This window comes from Lissotriton helveticus, chromosome 1_2, assembly GCF_964261635.1.
Source record: "Lissotriton helveticus chromosome 1_2, aLisHel1.1, whole genome shotgun sequence".
Taxonomy (NCBI): domain Eukaryota; kingdom Metazoa; phylum Chordata; class Amphibia; order Caudata; family Salamandridae; genus Lissotriton; species Lissotriton helveticus.
In genome coordinates, this window is record NC_136058.1 from 165,073,896 (window position 1) to 165,088,545 (window position 14,650).

The 14,650-nt window shown below is 47.4% G+C and overlaps 1 protein-coding gene across 1 annotated transcript in view; it reads right to left on the bottom strand.

Annotated features, from left to right (window-relative positions):
• Positions 1-14,650, bottom strand: part of ZYG11B (zyg-11 family member B, cell cycle regulator) — a 291,659-nt gene that overhangs the window by 155,735 nt on the left and 121,274 nt on the right. The window contains exon 6 of the mRNA XM_078670550.1: positions 11,828-11,892. Within this exon, the coding sequence (XP_078526676.1) occupies positions 11,828-11,892 (65 nt within the window). The remainder of the gene's footprint in view (positions 1-11,827; positions 11,893-14,650) is intronic.

A 14,650-nucleotide genomic window follows, 5' to 3' on the forward strand; every position in this document is an offset into this window, starting at 1 on the left:
AACTTTTAAAAATAGTTATCTAAATATTTTCCTAGCTGGCCCCATTCCAGAGATAAAGTATTATTTTAATCTGTGATGCGATTTTCTACATGAGACAGTTATGTCTGCCACAGTGAAAATAGTTTCTAGGTACTAGTCACTGTAAAGACGTATTACTATTACATTTCCACATGTCCTAGTTTCAAATACCATTCACCCTAACTTGTGGGTTGCAAGTCCTACATTGGTGTGACTTGTTATTATCTGAAAGGAAGGGTTTGGCCTGTCAAAAAAGGGTTTATTCTGGCAGATCGAGTTTCAGTTTATACACTGCTCCAGTCAGGCTAAAATAGTAGGCCTAAAGCCATGCTTGCACTGCCACTATAGTAGATGGCACAATAGGTGCTGCAGCCCACTAACGACAACTCACAGGTGCTGGGTACTGTACTGTACAATATACTAGGGACTTAAAGGTGAATTAATTATGGCAATTAGGGCCAAAGGCCAATTTGACCATGATTAAAAGGGGGAGCACAGAAACTTTACTACTGGTTAGTAGTGGTAAAGAACAGTGTTCTAAATCCAGCAAAAATACATACAGAATCCAGCAAAAGGCAAAATAGGTGAGATGACTGACAGCTAAGATTCAATTTAAAAGATCCTTTTAAATATTCCAGAGGTTAGGTTAGGTTAGGGTAGGGTAAGGTAAGGTAGGGCAGTGTCATCTTAAGGATTTTGTAGGCCTCTGGAAAGAAATATTTTGTGAGCCACTGTTCAGAACAGCTTTGAATTCTGTTGCCAGGCTTTCTGCTAGTTGAAGCCCATATTATGACAAAACAAGCTTTGATTTCTATTACCCATTTTCTGCAAATTTAAGCCTGCATGACAAAAAACATGCAGAGTCACACAACAAATGCTGAAATCTATCTTTCCATGACCCCCCAAAATCTTTAAGATGACAGTTGGCAAATACAGACATAGTCTGAGGTAGAGACAGGAAGAGAGGAGTTGAAATTTTGCAAAAGAAAGAGGTGAAATAGAGAAACTTCACTTTCTCAGGGGGCCCATTGGAGGGTGGGCCCAGGACAACTGCCCACTTTACCCTACCCTAGAGAAGTTTTAAGGCAAGGGCAAAGGTTAGATTTATAATTGGGGTAATATGAGAGATGAGGTGGAGTCAGTCAGGCAAGACTGGTGAACATTTGCGGAATCCCCCATAAATTCAACATAATTCTGATCACAATAAACTAATCTGGATCCCAAAGCCTTGTGAGCAGTTTGTGAGACCTGCAGAACCTTGAGAAGAGTTTCTCAATTGGCCTGGAGGCGGGTCATAGCTAGCTCTCGGCTACCAAAGCCAGAGAGGGGCGCCAGGGGAAGCATGGCTTGCTCTGGTGAAGGACGGGTCCAGCTGAGCCTTCCTATGGCACAATGTGTGGCATCTGCGCTTGAAGAAGTTCCCGGGAAGGTGCTCTCAGTGTTCTTCACAGCGCGGTTGGCTTCCGGCCTGGCAATGCCACTTTGAGACTAAATAAAGTAGGGGGCCATGCATGGTGAAGCTTTTTGAGTTTCAAAAACCTTTATTACTCGCTTGTATATTACAGCATAATAGAATCTTTTAGCAATCAGCTAATTACCAAGTTACATGAACTAGATTTGTCTAAAAAATAAACCCATAGTGTATAATTCACACAGAATCCGAACAATATCGCCCGCCCAGCCCTTTAAACATACATAGTTTCAGCAATACAGACCTCCAGAAATATGGAGAAGTGCAGGGCATGGTAGCACGCAACTCCGAAGACCAAGGGTTATGATTTCACTTGTAGGTTAGCCCGTACTTACAGTTCTTGAGTGATAGGGTTAGCATAGCGTTCCTATGCAAAAATAGGCCCTTTACCCATCCGACCCAGTTCTTTCACCGCTCCACGTCTGTCAACCATCAGGGCTCCGGAGCTTTGACATCATTCTGGGAGGATCCCTTCCCCCGTCTGGGCCCCACCCACCTCCTCCCCCTGTTCCGTGTCCATGTCCACCCATTGTGCTAAGAGGTATGCAGTCAGAGGACCTCATATGTGCTACGGCCGCGATTTCAGGGGTAAAAACTCAGCAAAGCAATTCAAATCCCCCTGCCAGTTGGTCAAGTCTTGTATCCAGTCTTTAAACTTAGGGGCACGGCCCCTTCCCCCACCTAAAGGCGACTCAGCGCTTCGCAAGTAGAAGGCCCATCGCGAGGTACTTTTTGTGAACTGTAACTACATCTTGGGTGCTACGCAGGAAGGCCACCAATGGGGTTGGCCGCACTTGCACTCCTATCATGTGCCACATACCTTCAAACACCTGAGACCAGTATTCCAGCACTTGTGGACCTTGCCATGCCAAATGAAGAAAATCCGCCCCCTCCCCTCCACATCTTGCACATCTGTCATCTTCCCGCAGGCGGAATTTATGAAGTTTGACAGGAGTATAGTATAGCCGGTGTAGGAATTTAAAGTGAATGAGTCGCAGCCGGCTACTAGGTGTAACTGTTTCTGTCTGCACGCAACTAAATTCCCATTGCTCGTCCATCAGGGGCACCTCCAGATCCCTATCCCACTCCATCCGGGCAAGCGGGACATGGAAAGGCGGCACGTTCAGTATGTGTTTGTACAGCAGGGACGTGATGTGTTTGGGAGGTCCGGCGGCAATAGTGCGTGTAGAAAAAGAAAACACATTACCTCTGGCTCCTTCATAGCACTTTTTAAAATTCGTTTTAGCCACAATGCAGAGCAGCTGCGCTGCTGTACAGCATGTCTACAAAACATTGCCAGTAGTTCTCATTAGCAAAACCTATTGACTTTGCCAATGCTTGTTCTCCCTGGTTTTCCGTGCACCGAGAATGGACTTGAGCGCCAGCTCTGAGCTGTCCTCTAGGATGGGTTAGTGTGATGTCACTACTCGCTTGTAATAAGAAATGACAAGCAAGTAGCAATATAATGTTCTCACAATAAAAACATTCTGAGATGAGAATGCGAATGTAATACGTTAAACATTAGGAGCTTAGAAAAACCAGTGTCTCTCATGCATTCTATACATATGCATACATCTTTTAAAACAAGTGCTACAGAAAGATGCGTTGTACTAGCACGCACAGTTGAGCCTATTGGTACGCTCTCTGCAACATCTAAATTCAAGCCTTGGTTTTTCGACAGACACAGCGCCCAAATACGCCTCAAGGTGACAGTGCTGCACTGTACAAATGCTGTTGATTGATCGAGTGCTCATTTAGGGGTAGAAAGTCGAACTTCTTTCCCTATCCAGTGCCTATCCTCCGAATCAAGCACTGGACAAGGACCTCCCAGACCCATGGTGGACAATCTTAGTTTGAAGAAGTCGAAGATCCCTTTCAGTGGAGCGATGAAATGGGGTTAGGGCCTCGAGGGCAGAGGGCATGGTCTAAAGGGGCACATAGATTCACTTGAGTCTGAAGTAACAGTCTCAATCTATAAAGCAACACATTAAACCATAGCTCAGGAGGTTAATGTGCCGACTGTAGGAAAATATTCACCCTTTTGCGATAGATTCCAGTCCCTACAGTCTTTCGACCAAAAGAGTAAATAAAATGAGTAACATTAAAATCAAGCATCCTTAACACCTGTTGTTACAGCGATTAGACACTAGAGACAGGTTAAGGAGCTATAATAAAGACAGTCCTCTGGTGCTGTATTTTGTCCTGTGTCCACCAGTCCTTGTAGGCAGACCCTTCAGTGCAACTGGAGACTGGCCACCTGAAGGTCTGCCTGGCGCGCTCCCCCTAGCCTCGCATTAGTATTTATTCTACATATTGAATGAAATGTTATTAGCGGTCTACTGGCATAGCAATATTTATGTGGAAAGCCTTAACATGGTCCAAGAGGAAGGACCACCGGGTAAATGAGCTCCCAGCATTCATCCATCATGCCGCGTCTGGTGAGGGTGCATGCGCTGCAGTGACAGCTAATCAATCCCTGGCCCCGCATTGAGCCAGGTAAGCAGCACTGTGCAGGGGATCAACCACGGGCACCTTCTCCTGGCACTTGCGCGCACGTGGGCCTGCAGCTCGTGACACCACAGGCGCAGAACTCCCCCTCTACAGGCGAACCATTCCTCAGAGAATCACTTAGGGCCAACTAGAAACTAAGAAATGTAAAGGTATCAGGCTATTTATGAAACATGACAATTGCCTGGTTTTATGTGGTAATTATTTTGGTGACCCCTGTTCGGAACAACTTTTAACTTTATGACCCATTTTGGTAAATAAGGCCCCTGACGCCAAAAAAGAATGAATTATCTGTTCAAGGTTAAATCAGAGAACAGAAGTAAGATGGGAAAAAAGTTCCCCTTCCCACCCTGCCCCTAGGAAAGTGAAGGCCCGGCCAAACTTGGATCAGGCCAACTTGAAGCCCACCTCATTATGACAATGAAAAAACTGAAAACGTTAAGATTTGCCGAGGGTCACATCGTTTGATCTAGTGAGGAAGGCAGGGTTTAGAATCAATGAATTACGTCATATTATGAGAGTGATTCATGCCCAGGTCCCCGTACCTAGCAAACACCACATGCAACAGAAGTCTACAAAAGAGAGCATCACTTCTAGAAGTCATTTGTGTCTCATAGATACCACGAGAAACTGCACATCGTTGCAAATATTGAAAATTGTGGACGAGAAACCTTTTTAAGGATACCAGGAGCGGCGTAGTCAACTTTGTGCATAAAAAGGTTCACTTGACATTTGAACAACAACCGTAACAAGCAAAAGCACGGTGCGATGTGTGTAACCCGACCCACGAGGAATGCAGCCGCTACCCTGCGGGCGGCTCCTCGCTCCATAGAGCAAAACGCTGTGGGAGTGAACATTAAAAAAAAAAAAAAAAGAAGGTGGGACATGCACCCGCCTTTAGCCATTTGTGTGCTTTCATTACTGAAAGACACACGCAAAAGCCGATCCTATGTGTGGGAGGAGTCAGACCCACATGGAGTAGTTGTGCGTGCTTTCAAGAAGCCTCGCAGAGCAGTGCATGCGCGCTGGCTCAGGTTCGACCTAAAAAAGCAAGGTTTATGAACATTCAGCGTATGTTCATATTCCCTGCGAGACTGAAAGTTGTTTTTTACTCCAATATGGTGTTTTTTGATATGCAGCAAAACGTTTGGGACTGGGTAAGCAGGAAAAATCTGGCAGCTGATCATAGGCAGGAACGGACTCAGTTCATAACTGGGATCTTTCTAGGTTTTATAATTTGGAGTGCTGACACATGAAAGGAACACACAGCTTAAATGTTAAATTCGAAAGGACAGGGTGAGTAATCAGTTTCAGACTCTTTCAGATTACATACGAAAGCCTTAATGACAATGTCCATCTCTGGATGGTTTGGCTTTGGGATAAGATTGATTGACTTTGTCATTTATAGGTCATACCAGAACCAATGGTGCCACCCTGTTTACAGGGTGGGCTGCTCCCCACGCAGCACAGCACCAACTGCGTGTCGTTTCCCCCGAGACCCGCTGCTGCCAGTTCGAGGCCTGCCGCTCTCTGCGATCGTTTTGCCGTCTTTTGCAGTGCCCTGCCTGGTACTGTTACTATCTGTACTTCGCCCCTGTTCTGTTCTTCTGCATTTTTGTTGCACTGTTTTTCTCCTGATTTTCCCTAATTGTGCCCTTCCTGGTATTGTTATCTATCGCCACTGTTCTGTTTTTCTGTATTTTGTTGCACTGTTTTTCTCCTGATCCTCCTTGATTGTGCCCTCTTTTTGCCTTCTGTATCCCGCTTCCACCTGTCTAACGCCGCTGCGTCCCCGCCCCCGCTCACCAATTCGCCGCCCGCTCCTGCCTCCCAGCTGCTCCTCCCTCCCACCTCCCTTATTTGGTGACCGAAGGAGCGCCTAAGGCAAGCCCGTCTGCGCCCTTCCGCGCCTGGAGCGTGCCCATCGCCATGTCCCTGGCCCCCGCGAACGCCACGACGCCCGTCACAGCTACAATGCCAGCACCCTCCACGCACTCAACACCGGACCATCACACACCTATTTCCTGGCTGCCCCGAAGCGCACCCAAGGACCCTTCACCTGCCCGAACTGCAGCTTCACCAACATCTGTCAATCCACCCACTGTGAAAGAACGCTATCACCTCAGATGTATTCTACTCAACACCGGCTCTGCCCGCAAACACGCCATTGAACTCTGGGACCTACTTGACTCAACCTTCCCAGACGCTGCCTTCCTGACGGAGACCTGGATAAATCCCTCCTCGGTACCAGACATCGCCATGGCCATCCCTGATGGCTATAAGATCACCCGCAGGGACCACACCACGGAACAGAAGTAGGAATCGCCATCGGCCAGAGGAACACTATCAGAGTCTTGACCAGCACCAACAACACCCTCAGTTCTGCCAAACACCTGCAGATCCACACCGATCCCAACACCACCCTCAGAGGAACCCTCGTCTACATACCTCCCGGACCCTGGCCACAGTTCAGCGACTACATTGCCAACTTTATCCGTACACACACCCTCGCCTCCACAGACTACATCCTCCTCGGGGACCTGAACTTCCACCTAGAGAACAACACCACCACCAACCCCACCACCCTGATTGACAACCTCGCCAACCTCAGACTCAGACAGATCGTCATAACACCCACCCACTCTGCCAGCCACACGCTTGACCCCATCTTCTCCGCAAGCTCACACATCTCCTTCAGCCACATCAACGAACTCCATTGGACCGTCCATCGCTGCATTTCCTTCACCTTCCGGAAACCCACCACGCACCACCGCACTCAACAGTTCCCTTGCCGCTGCTGGAGCTAAGTCACCGAAGACCAGCTAACTGCCACCCTCACCCGGAGCCCACCTGCCGACCCAGACAATGCCGCCCGCAACCTCAGACAGTGGATCGACTACTGCGCTAACACTATCGTCCCGATCAAGAAACCCTCCAACAGACACACCAGCAAGAAAGTCAGCTGGTTCACCGAGGACTTCCAGGCCTTCAAGCAAACCTGCCGTAAACTAGAGAAGAAATGGCACAGTGAACAAACACCGGACAGTTACGCAGCCCACAAAAAAGTCACCCGCAGACACCATCACCTTATCAGATCTGCCAAAAGGGCCTCCTTCAAAGACCGCCTAGACAACAACCCACAAAACAGCAAAGAGCTCTTCAGCATCGTGAAGGAACTCTCCAACCCTAGGTCCAAAACCAACGACATCCCACCTTCGCAAGACCTGTGCGACCTTCTTCCATTGCAAGATCACAGACATGCACGACAGCTTCGACGTCATGAACGCTCCGACAGCCACCGAGACCTCTGACCCCATTGCCACCATCCACACCGATCCACTGCTCTCTAGGACCAACATAAACGACAACGACATCATCAAAATCATGAACACCATCCACTCTGGCTCTCCGTCAGACCCATGCCCACACCACATCTTCAACAAAGCCAGTACCACCATCGCACCTCATCTCCACAAAGCCATCAACATCTCCTTCGAGATAGCAACCTTCCCGGAGAGCTGGAAGCAGGCCAAGATAAACGCCTTACTCAAAATCCCAAGGCTGACCCCAAGGACCTCAAAAACTTCCGACCCATCTCCCTGCTCCCGGTGAAGGTCATCGAGAAGACCATCAACGGACAACTGACCGACTACCTCGAGGAGAACAGCATCCTGGACCGGTCCGGGTTCCGCAGCAACCGCACCACCAAAAATGCCCTCATCACCGCCACTGACGACATCAGGGCCCTGCTGGACAACGGCGAAACAGCGGCCCTCATCCTCCTGGACCCGTCAGCCGCCTTTGACACTGTCTGCCACCGCACCCTACGGACACGCCTCCACGACGCTGGGATCCGAGACAAGGCTCTGGTATGGACCACCTCCTTCCTCTCAGGCAGAACCCAAAGCGTCCGCCTCACACCTTTCCGCTCCAAGGCCACGAGATCATCTGTGGCGTACTCCAAGGCTCATCCCCCAGCCCGACATTGTTCAACATCAACATGGCACCGCTCGCCCACGTCGCCTGACTGCAAGACCTCAACATCATCTCCTACGCCGACTACACCCACCTGATCCTCTCCCTCACCATGGACCCCCTCACCGCCAAAACCAACCTCTACGGAGGAATGAAAGCCGTCGCCGAATGGATGAAGAACAGCCGGCTGAAGCTAACCTCGGACAAGACAGAAGTCCTCATCCTCAGCTCAACCCCCTCGGCCTGGGACAACTCCTGGTGGCCAACCGCACTGGGAACAGCACCAACACCCACCGACCACGCACGCAACATGGGGTTCATCTTCGACTCTACTCTTTCCATGACAAAATAGGTCAACACTGTCTCGTCGTCCAGCTTCAACACCCTCCGCATGCTTCGCAAGATCTTCGGGTGGATCTCCACCAAAACAAGAAGAGCAGTCACCCAGGCCCTCGTCAGCAGCAGGCTGATTTGCATATGGCCATGTCTGAACTGGGGTGGTGTGGAGTGCTAAAAAACGATGGATTCAGGCCCAGATCTCTGTACTGGGGTGAATGTATGACATTGTTCTGCATTCTGTCAATCAACTGCTGTTTTTGCATTTGTCACCCCGAGTGGGATGGGTATGCTCAGACGTGAGTCCCATGCTCTCCACACCACTGGAGTCAAGCTATCCTGGCTGAAGACGGCTGATAGCCAGAAACCGGTCCTAGGATGCTTGATTCCGGTCCAGGAAAGACATGGCTTGGCAGTTCGGGCTGGACTGTTCCCAGGAGGCACAGGGTCAAGGCAGATTTGCATATGGCCATGTCTGAACTGGGGTGGTGTGGAGTGCAACAAAAACGATGGATTCAGGCCCAGATCTCTGTACTGGGGTGAATGTATGACATTGTTCTGCATTCTGTCTATCAACTGTTGTTTTTGCATTTGTCACCCCGAGTGGGATGGGTATGCTCAGACGTGAGTCCCATGCTCTTCACACCACTGGAGTCAAGCTATCCTGGCTGAAGACGGCTGATAGCCAGAAACCGGTCCTAGGATGCTTGATTCCAGTCCAGGAAAGGCATGGCTTGGCAGTTCGGGCTGGACTGTTTCCATGAGGCACAGGGTCAAGGCTGATTTGCATATGCCAAGTCTGAACTGGGGAGGTGTGGAGTGCAAAAAAAAACGATGGATTTAGGCCAAGATCTCTGTACTTGGTTGAATGTATGAAATTGTTCTGCATTCTGTTCATCAACTGTTGTTTCAGCAGCAGGTTGGACTACAGAAACACCCTCTATGCAGGAGCCTCGGCCAAACTCCTGAAACGACTACAACGCATACAGAACGCCTGATCCTCGACATCCCCCGCCACATCACACTCCACATAAGAGACCTGCACTGGCTTCCCGTCAACAAGAGGATAACCTTCAAGCTCCTCACCCACGCACACAAGGCACTCCACAACACCAGACCAGCATACCTCAACAGACGACTCACCTTCTACACCCCTAACCGCCAGCTCCGCCGCCCTCGCCACCGTCCCCCACATCAGAAGAGCGACCTCCGGCGGCAGATCGTTCTCCCACCTCACCGCCAAGACCTGGAACACCCTCCCCCACCCTTCTACGGCAGACCCAGGACCTGCTAACCTTCAGAAGACTACTCAAGACCTGGCTATTCGAGCAGGAGCAGCATCCTCCCCCACCCAGCACCTTGAGACCCTCACGTGTGAGTAGCGCGCTTTACAAATGTTCTGATTGATTCATCATAGCACAACTGCGCTGTTAACTTTGACCCTATCAACGAATCTGAAGTAATAGGGCCTAATGCCCTTTCTGCTCTTCACTTGCATGTGGGTTTGAATTTATATGAATACCACTACCTCGTGATTACTAAAGAATGTAGAATTGTGCAATATAATATTCTCTCATCACAATTAGTTGTCACTGGTCTCTTATAATTTTGACAGTCGTTATGCTTATACACGTCACTTGAGACTTTGATTCCTGGTATAAAAGACTTGATTTATTTTTATTTTGCATGCCTACCCACACTATATGCATGCATTTGGTCACATTGTACGCATGCGATAAAAGTACACTTTGAGATAGTGGTGGAGGCAATTATGTTGCCTCTAACTGTATATCTTTTCATCAAACCCAATATATCTATACTGTTATTTTCTCTAATATTGGAGCCCTCATGAAGCCGAAATGCATGTTGGCTACTGTAACATTAAGCTCTGTGGATATACCAAAATAAATGACTTGTGGAGTCCAAGATTTACATTTTGACGTGTGGAGTCCAGAATTTAAAGGAAAACAACAATGGAAGAGTGAAGGATTATGATTGCAAATTATGCTTATGTACCGACTTGTATGCGCAAACTGGTTCATACAAAATGTACAGGACCCTGTAAGGGGTTCCGAATTTTGGATGTGGGGTTAACATTCTTCCCGTATGAGCACCATTCGGATTACTTTGTATTTTGTTATATTGTGTTGACTGTCAGGTGAGAGCAGAGTGATAATCCATTTGTTTACCCCTCTTGTTGATTTTAGGGATAGAGTTACGCTGACTTCAAGGCTCCAGCTAGGATAGGGTTAGAGTATGAGGTGGTGTAAAAGAAGATGTTCTGGTTTGGGTTGGATTAATGTGTGGTGTCCGCTTTGGAGCAAGGCTCTGTCAGGGTTGTGGTAAGGGATAGAGGAATAACATAAGCTTAGTGAACTTAAGATTTTAAGTAATGGCATTATAAGATTGTACAGGAGAAACCGGGCATGGGCACAGGGCTATTTCTCCCACCCCCCCACCCCCCCGCCACCCCCTCCCCCTTTCTAAAAGTGCCAGACGTGTGGTGCATGTGGAAAAATCTTAGGGTTATGGAGGATTCAAGTGTTGGGGGTTAGTGAAATTGTGCATAGAATCTAATTAACCTTTAGGATAAAACTCACCTTTAACTTCTACATTTTGTATTTTCCACAGACAATACTGTTAAACACTTTGTTTTACCTCCATTTCTTTAAACCTACATCATGGTATTCGGTTCTTTAACATGCAATCCTCAAAAGCAGAGATCAAATCAATAAAGATAACTTTTACAGCATACGTGCATAATACTGAGAAGTACATTTTGCACATAGATTATATATGCAGGTAAGGGACTGGACTCAAGAAATGCAAGCAAGTAGAGTCTTCACTCTTAGATCCATTTGTGGTTCGTTTCATTTTTTGTCATCCCAATTCATCATCTTTATTCGTAAGATGGCACCATTGAATGCCTTCTCCTAAAATATTACATAATCTTTTATTATGTGTACATCTTTTCTTAGATTAATACAGCCCTTATGGCAGAGGCTGGCTGAGTCAAAGCCTTAGTAAATGAAACACGATTACTCCATTGGATGACCTGTAGATCCTTTATACGTTGCCAAGGTTAAATTGAATCCATTTTCAATGTTTATTCTTTGGAAGAGTGCATGCAAGTCTCGCTCCATTTGACTGAAGCGTCACTACCTCATTTTTAAAAAACCTTGAACATGCTAAGCTGCATTTACACTTGCAACTCAATTACATTTTAAAATTATCTACAGATGTGCCATTTTCACTTTCTACAAATCAGTAACTTGTTTAATACAGGAGAGCATAAATCATTTAAATGCTCTACATCATGCTATTTGTGACTATATGAAAAAAAATACGTTTGGAATTTCCATGTGCACATTAGCAGTATCATACACCAATACCCATATGGTTTATACTTGTTTAAAAAAATGTAGGCGCTAAACACAAAAACAAATCAAGAGTTTGCATAAAAAGCTTTAAAAAAAGAAGAATGCAGCCCTTTACATTTGTACTCAATTAAATACCTACCTGTTAAAAGGAACATCTTGCAGTATCCGGTCGCTGCACAGTGACAAAAGGCAGTTTTTCTGAAGCTGTACGATGAAAATAAAGAAAAAATGTTGTGTTAGACAACTACAGTATGAAAAGGGAAGTCCTATAGTATAGCGTGTCAATATTTTCCTTCAAGACAAACACACTGCTATTCTTCATACAGCAGTTGTAATGATTAAAGGCAATGTTTAGAAGAAGTAAACCTCTTATGCACACACCAATGAACAAGTTGCTTACCTTCGGTAACAATATATCTGTAAGAGACATAGGTTAGTTATGGATTCCTCACCTTAGAATTACCCCCAGGCGTCAGTCTGGATCCGGAGAATTTTTTCATCAGAGATGATGTCGCGGTATCTACTTGGAACCAGCCTACAAAGAGCTGATCACCCACCCGGAATTGTTTTGTGTGATCCAGATAGAATGAAAGCGCATGTTTAGGATCCAGAAAGTGGAGCCTCTCCCCCTCTTTAGAAGGATGCAGGGGGGAAAGAAGGTGGGCAAAGTGGTGGTCTGTCCTATGTGGAAAGAGGTAATCACTTTGGGAAGGAAAGAAGGCCTAGTGCGAAGGACAACTTTGTCCGATGAACAACCAGTAAAGGAGGCTTAGAAGAAAGGGCTTGAAACTCACTCACCCTGCGAGCATAGATGATGGCAACTAGAAAAGCAGTTTTAAGAGTTAGAAGCCTGAGAGGACAGTTATGTAACAGCTCAAAGGGAGCGCACATAAGATAGGTGAGAACCAGGTTCAAGTCCCACTAGGGCATCACGAAAGGGGTTGGAGGAAACAAGTGAGTAATGCCCTGAAAGAAGCAACTTACAATAGGGGGCTTGAAAAGAGGAGGCTGGTCAGGCAGCCGAAATAAAGGCCGAAATGTAGCCTTTTAGAGTGCCCAGAGCAGAGCCCTGCTGGGCCAAAGAAAGAATGAAGAGGAGAACCTCTGAAAGGGGTGCAGAAAGGGGATCCACAGCCTTTGCTGTGCATCATGCCATCATCTTGTTCTATCTACAGGCGTATACAGTCTTAGTGGAGGGACGCCTGGTTGGCAAGATAACATTGCAGGAGGAAGGTCGAAAGCTGTCAACTGTCGCCGCTCAATCTCCAAGCAAGGAGGTGAAGGCTGGGCAGGTTCGGGGGAAGGACCGTCCCCTGCTGCTGCGACAGAAGATCCTCCCGAAGAAGCAGTCTGATCCGAGGATCGATGGCCATGAGTAATAGCTCAGGATACCAGCCACAGAATGACTAGGGCCCGGTCACGCTTGATCTTCAGTACTCTGAGCAGAAGTAACAGGATAGGAAGGCTTTTAATCAGTATAAGAACCGGGTGCACAGCCCGTATATACGCACATCAGTCTAGAATTGCTGACTATTCAGGTGCAAGACGGCGAGTGGAAAAACCTTGAACCACTCAATTGAGTAGAAAGAAAACTACCCCTACACGAACAGAATAGATTGCCGTTGCACTCAAGACAGTGTATACAATGTTAAGTAACACAATTCAACCAAGCACATGACAAAATGACAGAATTATCAAAACAAAAGAACTCTCAATGAGTAGATCTTGGAGTCTTTAATGTTGTAAACAGCCAGCCGACACGTTTTTCATCGCATTCGCGATTCCTCAGGGCTAAATGGCTGTAATCCAGTCAGAAGGTCGCTCAGCTGGTGATATTTCCAACCCAGCCGGGCCCTTGACCACAGATACTCAGATCGAGTATCCGATGTGAGAACAATTTTATTAAATGTGCATCAGTAAGTATCCGCTTGACGATCAAAATTGTAAGGGTTTCTTTATAGGTGGCCCACGGCGAGTAGGGTAATGCTCTATTGGTATACGGTATACTTTATTGCCGTGGTAGCTATCGGTGTGTCTTACGCTTCAAGCTCAATCAAGCGGAGAAGCGGCGTGTAATGCGTCCGGATCCGACGGCCGTGTTCCTGTTTTAGCCCTGAGGAATCGCGAATGCGATGAAACACGTGTCGGCTGGCTGTTTACAACATTAAAGACTCCAAGATCTACTCATTGAGAGTTCTTTTGTTTTGATAATTCTGTCATTTTGTCATGTGCTTGGTTGAATTGTGTTACTTAACATTGTATACACTGTCTTGAGTGCAACGGCAATCTATTCTCTCTGAGCAGAAGTGGTATAGGCGGAAAGGCGTACAGAAGACCGCAACTCCACTCACGACAAAAAGCGTCGCCTAGCGAGTGCCGCCATGGAAATGCCAACGCGCAGAACTGCCGACATTGCTCATTCTCTTCAGTGGCGAATAGATCTAACCAAGGCTCGCCCCACTGCTGAAAGAGTCCTTGCACCACCTCCGTGTGAAGACGCCATTCATGATCCATCATGCACCTGCGGCTGAGTTCTCCGCCCTGGCGTTCAGAGAACCTGCCAGGTGAAGAACCATCAGAGATATGCCCTGATGTTGCAGCCATGTCCAAAGGCGGAGAGCCTCTTGAAATAGGGTCCACCACCCAACCCTGCCCGTTTGTTGCAGTATCACATGGCGGTGGTGTTGGCCGTGAACACTTGCACTACTCTTCCCCGGACAGAGGGAAGGAATGCTTTTAGTGCAAGATGAATCGCCCGAAGCTCCAGAATGTTAATGTGGAGTCCGGACTCCGCCGAAGAACAGAGGCCTCTGATTTCCGCCTCTCCCATGTGGACAGCTCAGCAGTGATGTATCCGTCACCACTGTGAACTCTAGTTGGGGAAGGGAGAGGATCTGCGGTTGACCCAATCCTGGTCCGTTAGCCACCACTGCAATTGGCGTGCAGTGCCCTCCAAGAGTTG